Raw genomic sequence first — 12,500 nt, 5'->3', positions numbered from 1 at the left:
GTAGAGATAGCAGTAGTGGTGATAGTAGTAGTAGTAGTAGAGATAGCAGTAGTGGTGGTAGTAGTAGTAGTAGTAGAGATAGCAGTAGTGGTGGTAGTGGTGATAGTAGTGGTGTTGGTGGTAGTAGTAGTAGAGGTAGCAGTAGTGGTGGTAATGGTGATAGTGCTGTTAGTAGTAGTAGTAGGGTTAGTAGTAGTAGTGGTGGTGAGGTTGGTAGTAGTAGAGGTAGCAGTAGTGGTGATAGTAGAAGTAGAGGTAGCAGTAGTGGTGTTAGTAGAAGTAGAGGTAGCAGTAGTGGTGTTAGTAGTAGTAGAGGTAGCAGTAGTGGTGATAGTAGAAGTAGAGGTAGCAGTAGTGGTGTTAGTAGAAGTAGAGGTAGCAGTAGTGGTGTTAGTAGTAGTAGGGGTGTTAGTAGTAGTAGTGGTGGTGTTAGTAGAAGTAGTAGTAGTAGAGATAGCAGTAGTGGTGGTAGTAGTAGTGATAGTAGCAGAAATAGTGGTGGTAGTGGTGATAGTAGTGCTGTTAGTAGTAGTAGTGTTAGTAGTACTAGTGGTGGTGTTAGTAGTAGAGGTAGCAGTAGTGGTGATAGTAGTAGTAGTAGTAGTAGTAGTGGTGGTGGTGTTAGTAGTAGTAGTAGTAGTAGAGGTAGCAGTAGTGGTGATAGTAGTAGTAGTAGTAGTAGTAGTAGTAGTAGTAGTAGTAGTGGTGGTGTTAGTAGTAGTAGTAGTAGTAGTAGAGGTAGCAGTAGTGGTGATAGTAGTAGTAGTAGTAGTAGTAGTAGTAGTGGTGGTGTTAGTAGTAGTAGTAGTAGTAGTAGAGGTAGCAGTAGTGGTGATAGTAGTAGTAGAGGTAGCAATGGTGGTGGTAGTGGTGGTAGTAGTAAAGGTGTTAGTAGTAGTGGTAGTATGAGTAGTATAAATACTGAATCATTATTACTAAATAAATAAATATGAGGAAAAAGCCCTCATGTGGGTCAAGCTCCAAAAAGTTCATGAAGGCATCGTAAAAGTAATCCCTGAGAGAACCACGACGCACAAGTGTTCTGTGTTGATGCGAGAGTGGAAATAAAAACAACGCGCATGTCTGATATCTACGCAGAAGACAAGATATTTTGTGAATAAAGACTTGACTTTAGGTTTTGTGCACACACCAAGCGTTCGGTATCGCTTCATAAAACTGGGATTAAACCACTGGAGTCACATGGATTACTTCTACAATGCCTTTATGAACTTTTTTGGAGCTTGAAAGGTTTGGTTACTGGACTAAAAAAAAAATAAATAAAAAAAATAAAAAAATAGAAGGACAGAAAATCTCCCAGATTTAATTAAAAATCGTCTTCATTTGTGTTCCGAAGACGAGCAAAAGTCATGGGTTTGGAACGACACCAGGGTGAGTAACTAATGACAGAATCTTCATTTTTGGGTGAACTATCCCTTTAATAAGATACTAAATGTTTTGAGGGGGTAGAAAGGCTTAAGGCTCTAAAGATTAAAAAAAACAACAACTATAAAGTGACTACATTAGGTACATATGTACCTAACAGTATTTCCATCTATGTAAATATACTTGATTACAAACAGGCAGGCAGACAGGGGATGGGCCGTGGTTACGGGGCGGATACATGAGTGTGTATGACTGTGAGGGAGAGAGAGAGAGAGAGAGAGAGAGAGAGAGAGAGAAAAGAGGAGCACACGAGACCAGTGTGTACAGTCAACAGCTCTGCACATACTCCGCGCTCCTCGGGACGCGCTGTGCCAGAAAAAGCGCAAAAAAGTTTACGTGTCAGAAACCCGACCGTTCCGGGTTATTCCTTACACCCAAGAGCAGGAGGAGTAGTGTCATTTAAGAAGTTGAAGGAAACGTGGATCGACGGCAGAGATGATGATGTTTTCGGCTGTGTGGCTTTGCTTTCATCTCGTCATGGCTGTTGAAGGTAAGCGTTTGGAAAGAGGCGAGTCTGGAGCGCGTGTGTGTGAGAGAGAGAGAGAGAGAGAGAGAGAGAGAGAGAGAGAGAGAGAGAGAGAGAGAGAGACACACACACACACACACAGACTATAAACTTTTCCCAGCTGCAGGCTGTGAATAAAAGCCTCTCGTTTCAGCAGGAGCAACAGGTTTAAGACAAATACGCACGCATCTTTACTGCTGCGTCTGGGTGTTGTGTTATGAGTTTGAGCATCAGTTTAAATATCGCCTCACACTGACTTTACTCGAACACCGCAGCTGTTGATTTAACACACAGCCTAGAGTCAACACAGAGTGCTGATGAACCTTTCTTCAACTGGCTTTAGGCGTTACATTAGAGCCCATTAGGTGTAATTATTATCGTCACTCAAACGCGACACATTTGCTTTAATCGTTTGTCATGTTGGAAAAGTTTATTACACAAACAGTCCTTGAACTGAGAGTTACCACATTGAGGTGTTATTGCAGAACAGACATAAGCTAGTTTGCATAACCTTTGTGTAAGCAAACACCCCCCCCCCCCCCAACCCCTTCCAATTTGTTTATTTTCTCTGTGATGAAACTGCAGCTCTGCTATTTTCCCATTTTCCCTGAATGTGTCAAATTTGACTTTAATTCCTTATTTTGCCTATAATGTGGTTGTTTAGGTCAAATAAATAAATAAATAAATAAATAAATAAATAAATAAATAAATAGACATGGAAAATGCCCCCCCGCAACTGGATTATCTCCTCTTAACCGTTCAAGTTCCGCCCCTGCACATCTGGCGGATGATTTGAATCTTTTCAGCAAACCCTTTTAAATGATTCGACACCGGCTTTTATTCGATTCATATGATTCACCACTAAGAGGGAAAAAAAAAACCACCCGGAAACAGGATATTGTGCAGGCTGCAGATTTAACAATTTAGTATTGTATGGACATAGAGAACGGCTTAGCAGAAACATGAGAAAACATTGTTTTAGAAACCCAGTTTAGATTAAATAATATTAAACTGTATTTACATTATTTACTTATTTACATTAAATAATATTAAACTGTAATCTGATATAAAGTGTAAGCTTATTATATTATTATATTATATTTGACGTTGACTATTCCACATTGTCATGGCATTTCCACAAAACTGATATGCATGAGCATTTGACCATACGATATAACCGACACAGTATAATTAAATGGGTCTGTTAATCTGAGATTAACGGCGGCTATAAAAACAGATTAAAACATTTTTTTCAAAACAGTCTATAAGTAAGTATGCATTTAAACTGTTGTTAGAGATGGAAACGCTCTACATGACATATTGAGGGAAAAAAAAAACTTGAATAAAAAAAGTTTACCAAAGCAATGAATTCATTCCCGTTTGTGAATGATTCACTCGATTCATCACAGGTTGTTCTAGGGAACCGATTCGTTCACTTATCCACTGTTGCTACTTCTATCCTCTCAAACCAAAACAGCGTGTTACTTCCATATAGTACTCCTGCTTGACGTCAACAGAGGAGTCAAAACACACAGTCTCTGGGGGGTTTTTTTTCAGCCAGATGTTCTCACACAAATACGGGAATGTGTGAAGGACGGAAGCATTGTGTCCTTGAGGAGATTTTGACTAAAGATAAATGCGATCGGTGCGTGCTTGCTTGTCGGAGTTAATGAGCAGCATGGGATTGACTGCGAGTAAGTGCGGATATGGAGCTGGGAAACGCAGCTGGGTATCTCCTCCACATCCAGCTGGGTTTTGCTGACTTTCCACTGTTCCTCTGAATAGACCATATTGATTTGTCCAAGTCCTTAATATAGATTGGAGGACATGCACCTGCTTAGTGTATATTTCATTAGGTTTTAAATTAACAAGCATACTGGCAGGGTTGCCAGGTATCACCAAAAGTTCCAGCTCAACTACAGGGGCTTTCAAACTGCCAGTTTAGTCCGAAACACAGTACGGTTTGCATTGAAAAATTGGTCACGTGAAAGCAGTCACGTTGACCGGGAAGCGACCCGCGGTACCGAACCCGAGACCACCTGTAGGGGCTGGTCCGAGTTCGGTTGCGCCGGAACTCGTACGAGGGTCCGCACTTATTCAGGAAGAAATTACCTTTCTTGTGTTTTAGCTGATGATGACATCATTAGTTTCCACAACACACGTGCACCATGAGTGGCAGGGGCGAACCACTACTGCACTAATAACACCCATTTTATTTATATTTATATATATATATATATATATATATATATATATATATATATATATATATATATATATATATATATATTTCTGTAGCATACCTTGGTTTTTATTGTCAATAGATTTTATATATAGGCTATTAGGGCTGGGCCATATGACGACATTATATCAATGTCAAGATGAATTGTAGCAGTATAACATCTCAACACTTACAACGATTTAAACACAAATCAAATAATTCAGTTAACTGGTATGAAAATCGGTCGCTTGATTTTCACGTTTGTGCTAAGATTCGTCCTAGCTTTGTTGGTAGATCAGCAAATCAAGCTAAGTGTAGTAGCTATGTACACTCACTAGAGGCAATAGAGATCTCTGCAACTTCCTTCCAAGCGTTATTTATTTACTTAATTATTTTGTAACGTGTCTTCAATACGAAGTTATACGTGACAGGATCAAATGAATTTCATGCATCAAACAGAAAATGGGCACTGAAGAAACATGGGACCACATGTGCAAACGAAGGCATCATTCAAGCCAAATGTCGTTGTTTTTTTTTGTTATTTCTTTTTGTCACCTCGTTCGTACAGACGCTAAAATCGCACTTTAAATGTTGCTTTCTCACTCGCCGAAATTGCGGTGACGCGTTGTGCACGTACATCGAAAATGAATGGTTTCCGGAATGTAGGGCAAGTGGTTAGGTCATTTCTAAGAACACTGCTAGATCAGACTTCACTCTATTTACACGCCATGCATAACTAATGAAAACTGGTTTTGGTTTCCGAGGTTTTCTCTGATTGGCTGCTGGTTATCACAGATCACCGATAAAGCAAATGTTGGTCTCATCTATTAGCGACCACAGCGCAAGTTTATCCCCTGTAGCAATTTTCCATAAGGGCACAAATAATCTTTAAACACATCAAGGATCCCCTAGAGTATCCATCACTGTACCGTAATGTGCTCAGCGTAAATTGCGTTTCCGCATCATATCGCTTTATGTTGTGTCTGACTCTGAGGCCAGCGTGAGGGAGTCTTCCTGAAACGTGGTTTAACACGTCAAGCAATCAAAGCTTGTTTGCAGACAGCCTTTGCATCAGTCACACGGCGTAAATCAGCGAATCGGTCTCCCCGGTCAAGGTGCGGGAGAAACGCAGCACGAGCGTCATATTTGCACAGAACAGGCCTGAGGTCACCGGTGGAAGGGTCTTTCCAGCGGTCAGAATAATTCTGCGTTAAAGTAATATGTGAAAGCTCTTCTGCGAGTGGAAATGGGCCTCCAGCAGGGAGAATAATGACCACAGACTGGGAAGATCAGGAAAAATGAGAATAATGGATTGGAACTGAATCAGATTTGACTCTATTGTCCCTGTGAGAGACAGGAACAGGCACGGGGCTCGCGGCTACCTGCAATTACACAGCGTGCGTTTCCTATTGCTCTTCCTGATGGCCAGACACACACGCACACACACACCCTGACAACCAACCGCCTAGGGTCAAAACAGACTCAAAGCCTGTATATATGCTAAAAAGGTCTAAACCCGTACAGTCTATATCCGCAAATGGCACCAAATTCAGGCCTCTCTTAGGCTAAGCAGATGTAACAAAACACTAACTGGGCTATTCATTTATACATATTACAAATATGACATTTGCAATCTGTGCCTGTTTATGAACAATCAGCTCACGGCAGATCAGGTTCGGTATCTGTTTGATGTCCACTGGCCGAAAAATAACACTCGAGGAGGATGCAGCGCCAGGGTAGGAGTGGGCGATATGCCAAAAATATCACCACAATACTTTAAGACTTTTTTCGGCTAGCTACGAGGCAGTTCGTAAACGTTCTCCTCGCTCAGAGTGGTAGTTTAGGCCGCCCCGTTTGTCGATACCGGAATTATGGGATTGGTCAAATTATTATTATTATTATTATTATTATTATTATGAAGAAGAAGTAGCACAAATGGATTTAAAGAAGCACTTCAAGATGATCAAAGCTAGCAAGCAAATGCACCATTTTAGTTGAGGATCGAGTTGCTTTGGCATCAAAGAGGGTTTCCGTGGAAACGGGGCATTGTTGTAATCTTTGGGGTGGGGTAATTTTATTAGGAACGCTCTGAAAGCCAACACCAGAGCAGGAAGGAAGTCTCTGCCCTTCCAAACACCAGCACATCTCCTCTATCATTTCCAAACATCCGGAAAGTTCCTTCTGTAGTCTGCACCGCACAGTGCTTTCTCCCTCTCTCGCTCTCTCTCTCCCCCCTCCACTGGTATTCCTCTGCGGTTTAGATCATACACAGATGTCACACAAATTTATCAGTGTTCATCGTGATCTTCTGCACACACACCACCGCTATGACAGCACCACAATAATAACGCGGTTGCACTTACCGAAACCGTCATTGCTTGGGGACGGGATCACAAATGTTAAATGAGTCATTAGTGAATACCAAATCGTCGTGCGTCGGGACGGCTGGATTTTCCACGCCGCTTATTTTAACCTAGAAATACTCAGTGTAATGTAGCACACGCTGAAACAGCAGGCCCACACCAGATGTGTAATTTTAAAGCCACTGGACTTTTGGGTGTGGTTGAATTCATGACTCATATGCCAGTTATACAAAAACAGAGACATTATATAAGACACTATTTACCGAATGTGAATGGTGACGCGTAGGGAGCTTCAAACTGAAACACCTTTTTTTTTTTTTTTTTTTTTTTTTAAACTGTAAATAGAAACCCCTCACTATCCCCACCAGCATAGCGAGAAGCCTCATCATTTCATACAGACAATGACGTGGCAAAGTTCACACAATACAAATCTGATGCTGTACAAAACCAAACGGCACATTAGTGTTTATCTGAGATAACTGTGAACATGGCAGGGGGCGGTAGCCTTGTTAGCGGAATTCAAGAAAGAGGAAAAAAAATACGTGTGACGTAAGAAGCATAAAACGCTTGGGGACGTGCTGTTCTAGGAAAATAATCAACAGTTGTGTGGTAACTCCACTTCACCGTCGGATAAACACTAAAAGTTTACAAGAAGAAATCGTTTTTTCTTCACGACGGATTATTTTTTATGATGGTAGAACTTCCAGAAGACATCGGCGACGCGTCGAGTGTCAGCTTGTTATACAAGACTTCTGCAAATATGAATTTAACCTCGATATTGAAACTGACACTTTTGACATGGTTGGCAATTTCTGTCGTAGCAGTGTGTGTGTGTGTGTGTGTGTGTGGACACGTACGGCAGTAACTGTTTTGCTTACAAAAAGATTTGAAACTTAGAGGAGGAACCTTGGAGATTCAAAAAGAGCTCAAAAAAGTCACAACCCCAGCAAAAAAAAAAAAAACCCAAAAACGAGTGGAACAAATGTCACAGAGAGATGTAGGGAGGAACAAATCGATGGAAAAAGAAGAGGAGGAGAGTTTCGCTGACCTGACTAGTACAGTTCTACTATGCTTGAACTAGTAGCACTAAACCACCACAACAATATCATCTTTACAATGCTTTAAAGAATTTGCATATGTAACATGAATGACCAATTGTGGACCCGTTTAAAAAAAAAAAAAAAAAAAAAAAAAAAAAAAAAAAAAAGCGTACATTGGAGTAAAAGTAATAATACAGACAGAAAGTATTATAAAATATATATTTGTATACTAGTAAAACATGGGACGTGAACAACTATAGGACGTAAACATAAAATAGAAAGGCCTGCTCTTACTTTTCCACTCAACCAGCATTTTCTGGTTCTTTCTCTAGTTTTATGAGCAAGTAAGCATTCTGAAATTTGCCTACAGTTAAGGCACTTTGGTTTTATTTAAATAAATAAATAAATAAATAAAAATTTTAAAAACCCATGAAATAACAGGCCTGGGGAAATCACGTTTCTCTCGGCTGAGTCAAGTCAATAATGGTGACATTTTGATTGAAATGCCAGCTCAGCATCTTCACACACACACGGGCACAGGTGGAATGAATCACAGTCTAGTAAACGCACTCTAGCTGACTGATGGATGTAGGCTGTGTGCGCTTTCACTATGCTTCAGTCATGCACACCTACACCGCTCAGGAAACGACCGCAAACACTCATGTCTGAACATTTCTTGATGCACGAAGCTGTGCTCAAGCAACAACAGAAAGTCATTTAACCTCCAGTACTTTACTTCGCTGCATTATTAATGTTCTGTCCTTTTGACTCTTCTGGGGATTTTTTTTTTTTTTTTTTAAAGAATTATTTATTGTCATATAGAAATGCGAGTGTAGAATGTGTTGTAAAATAAACCCAACAAATAGACACAAAGGTTATTGTTACTATTACACCGGTAACACCTTATACAGGGAACTGAAGAGGACAGGAGATGTTTACTGAGCATTTATTCTTCAGTGTCAAGGTAAACTTGAAATTGTAAGTTTTCTGACATTTGTCTGGTCTCCATGAGGAAAACTGCGTATTTATAAAAAAAAAAAAAAAAACATTAAAAAACAAAAAAAACAAAAACACTAACACAGCCAAATTTTTCGTTTAGTGACTGAAATTAGGGCTAGGGTTAAATTGAGGTGTAAGCATAGCGTTAATTTAAGTAGTGTGGGGTAAGATTGAAGTCATGTGACTAAAATTACTAGAACTAAAGACTGATGATGCCCTAACATCCCGATTGATTTTGAAAATCCAACCCAATCCCATATAAACAGTATATAAAGAGTTGGTTTAAACAGAGTGAAACAGTTATTCAGGTTTTGTAAATGATTGAGAAGAAACACTTCAAGTTGGAAATAGCAATGATGGCTTCTCTTTTGTCTTTCCATCTCCAGCGAACACTGAATACCACCCCCACACGCTCAGTGTCTCGGTGCCCTACGTCTCCTACATATGCCCGGAAGGTGCCAACATCACGATGGTGTGTGAACAGTCCGGCGCTCTGGAGCATAAGGACGACCGAATAGCCACGTTATGGTTCTTCAATTCACACATGGACCAGCGGTGTCGCGATCACCTGCAAAAAACGGACTTTGTGAAGTTCAATTCCCAGAAGACGTCCTTCACCCTCACGCTGCTGGGCGTGACACGGGCCAACCAGGGACGCTACTGCTGCATGTTACTGGACTTCCTGCTGGAAGGCAAGCACAAGCCGGTGCAGGAGGCGCACAGCCACATGATGCTCACCGTCACGGCACGTAAGAAACCGTCTCAGTTCACTGCCAACCGTTATACCCTGTTATTAAAACCTAGTGTTTAGGAACATGTTGTTATTTACAGCTTATTTGCAGTATATAATTAAACGTCCTGTCCAACACACACACCTTACTGCTGCAATACCAACTATTAACACGTACACGTGTCACAGCAATATAGGGCTGTCATGCAACACAGAGAGGAGTTACAGCTAGTCGATTATGTTCCTATAACAGCATGCTCCGAAGTGCTTTATTCCTCTTACGCCATGGTAACTAGGCAACAAGAGCATGCAATACTTTTTTTTTTATTTTTTATAATCCATTTATGGTGATTTGAATGACCGCCAGCGCTACCGTCAGAGGTGCTGTTACACAACATGAGTGATCTAAATAGTACTGCGGTATAACGTTTAGTTATATACTGTAATTATGCTTTAAATACAGACTCGTCGTAATATTTTGTGATCGAGCCAAACCGTTTCATCGCTACTGGATTGATGTCCGTGGCCGGTTTAAATTAACATTCACCACCATGTCGTCATTCCCCAGGTCGCAACGACAGTCTGACGTGCACAAAGCTGTCGCCGCCACCTCCACAAGGTACATTGAAAGCAACAAAGAACATGCCATATGGTTAGTGATTGATGCTAACTGATGCTGCAGCGGCACTTTAATAATACAGTACTGTACACGGTCATTTTTTAAAAAATAATTTGACACTTAACTGAGAAGTTGATATTCGAGACAATTAAGTCTTGCTTATACTGTCTCTATGATGTTACATGATCGACTGAGGCAGTGGTGGCTTGGCGGTCAAGGCTCTGGGTTACTGATCGGAAGGTCGGGGGTTCAAGCCCCAGCACCGCCAAGCTGCCACTGTTGGGCCCTTGAGCAAGGCCCTTAACCCTCTCTGCTTCAGGGGCGCTGTATCATGGCTGACCCTGCGCTCTGACACCAACTTCCAGACATGCTGGAATATGCAAAGAAAAGAATTTCACTGATATTTGACCGATAAAGACTCATTATCATTATCTGTCCAGCTTCCTATTTTGAAAGCACAAATTCACACATATCGCTTGATCATTCTGTTCATTTTATTATTCGCCGTCATCCTCTAGGTACAGTGGCTGCAGGTCTGGCTACAGCTGCATGCATTATGGGTATTTTGTGTCTGCCCGTCTTACTTATCCTGGTGTACCGCCAAAGACAAAGAACTCACAGCAGCCGACGTGAGTACACACACACACACAAAATGGGGTACAAATATTCTTGAGTAGCAAGTCAAAACTGTTTATTATTGGCTGAATGCAGTAGCTATGTCATGTAATATAGTTCTCCTAGCAAGCCCTACTAACCGAGTCGATGCCTGGTAACATGACCGTGTGTTTTTTGTTTTGTTTTGTTTTTATTTTTAGTTGAATTTTTTTAATGCATACAGAACATCTCTTATAGTTTAAATTGTAATAACTAGTGGACTCGCAGAATCGATCAGCCCTTACTGTAAGTGACTTGAAAGCTTCGAGCGCATGTTCAGCCCCACATCCTGCGCAACGCTAGAGGAAATCATAGTCAGCTGCACGCTGCATACTGTCACACAATGACCGGTTTCCACTTCCTGTTTCCCCACAGGTGCACACGAGCTAGTTCGCATGGACAGGTGAGTTTGCACACAGTCACTGACTCGGCTGCTGTAAAACAACAGTTTGACTAAAGACGAAATGAACACAGTTTGCATTTATCCTCCAATATAAACGGAGATGCTTGGTGTGTGGATTTAGATCCCCGCCCATCCCTCTCCCATCCCCCTGCCAAATTCCATACCTGAGCCAAGACACCAACGTATCGAGGAATTAAGGGACGCTTATAGTCTGCACTATAGTACTACTCTACGTAAACTGTGTGTGTAAATCATCACACATCTACCTCAAACCACACCGAGTTGTTAACTAATCTCAGACACGCTTATGTGGTTTCTCAATCAGCACACTATGTGAGAGAAAGCGTGTTTGGGCCAGGTGAACACGGTACTCGTGAAATAGCACCAGGAGTCGCAAATCTAGATTTGGGATAAGCTACTTTCAGAACTGACTGGCATGGAGGTCACGTGTTAAAGTATACGTTTAAGGCAGACGCCTCTATCCAAGGTGACTTGAGGTGAGCAGGTTCGTGGTAGTGGGATTAGAGCTCTCAACCTTCTGATCAGAAATTGAGTAATCCAAAGGCCCAAACCCCAGAGGTACCGCTTCCTCTTTTCCTGCAACGAACTCTATGGCGTCGGTGACCGTATCTTGATACGTTTTGGCAATTAATTAAAATAAATAAATAAATAAGAACCGTCCAGCACCACTGTGCGGATCTGGAGCGGATCCAGCGCTACATTTGTCCCTACTCCGGTGCAGTGACGATTTGGGATTGTTATCTAAACATAGCCAAAAACATGTTGCAAAAGTTTTTATCCTCTGCATGTTTTGAAGTTTGAAGGCAAAAATGGCGTTACCGAACCAAACAATCCAGCTGAAGCATTCCTGATCATTTCGGATGATTTAAGCTTTCCTTCCATGTCAGCTTCATCACTAGCCCCGGAGTCAAATTAAAGACACGTCAGAGATCAAACGTCCTGGCTACATCTGCGATACCGGAACACAACTGTGCTGATCACGTGTTTTTTGGTTAAACAGAATTGTCCTTTAAGCGTTATGTTGTTCTCTCTCCAGCGAGGCTCAAGGCCACGAGAACCCTGTATACATGGGCGGCTCTCCGGCGCCTCCATCTCGCACCGTGGCTCAGATCCTGACGCGCCAGTCGTCCGAAACGGGACGTCACCTTCTGTCCGACCCCGGCACCCCCTTCAGCCCAAACCCGCACGGAGAAGTGTTTTTCCCCGCGCACGGTAAGACCCCTCTCGGCACACGATAAACAATTCTACGCCTCCTTCGGTTTACAGACAAAACATACATGTTTATTTCACATCTCCTCTTTGTGCAGTGTTTATTTGTATTCATTCCTGCGCAGAGTTCAGAGACCACAAACACACACACAGGCACACACACACACTTCACATTCCTCTGTGTGCAACGTAAATACGTATGCTCAAACAAATCCCAAACGGCTTCTTATTCTAAACGCGTGTGTGACGGTCCGGGAAATCAGACACTGCCCTGACTGCATTCTAACACAAGT

At 41.8% G+C, this 12,500-nt stretch overlaps 2 protein-coding genes across 4 annotated transcripts in view; one reads left to right on the top strand and one right to left on the bottom strand.

Moving 5' to 3' along the window:
• Positions 1-12,500, bottom strand: part of cdh23 (cadherin-related 23) — a 226,763-nt gene that overhangs the window by 32,638 nt on the left and 181,625 nt on the right. The gene's annotated exons all lie outside the window — the stretch shown is intronic.
• Positions 1,660-12,500, top strand: part of vsir (V-set immunoregulatory receptor) — a 13,559-nt gene continuing 2,718 nt past the window's right edge. The window contains exons 1-6 of one of the 2 annotated variants that reach the window (XM_017463899.3): positions 1,660-1,933; positions 8,958-9,320; positions 9,870-9,953; positions 10,439-10,549; positions 10,950-10,977; positions 12,035-12,210. In XM_017463899.3, coding sequence (XP_017319388.1) covers positions 1,879-1,933; positions 8,958-9,320; positions 9,870-9,953; positions 10,439-10,549; positions 10,950-10,977; positions 12,035-12,210 — 817 coding nt within the window. In that variant the 5' untranslated portion in view covers positions 1,660-1,878. The remainder of the gene's footprint in view (positions 1,934-8,957; positions 9,321-9,869; positions 9,954-10,438; positions 10,550-10,949; positions 10,978-12,034; positions 12,211-12,500) is intronic. The other variant, XM_017463900.3, reaches the window with a different exon arrangement.

This window comes from Ictalurus punctatus, chromosome 3, assembly GCF_001660625.3.
Source record: "Ictalurus punctatus breed USDA103 chromosome 3, Coco_2.0, whole genome shotgun sequence".
Classification (NCBI taxonomy): Eukaryota; Metazoa; Chordata; class Actinopteri; order Siluriformes; family Ictaluridae; genus Ictalurus; species Ictalurus punctatus.
This window is presented reverse-complemented; position numbering and strand designations above follow the sequence as displayed.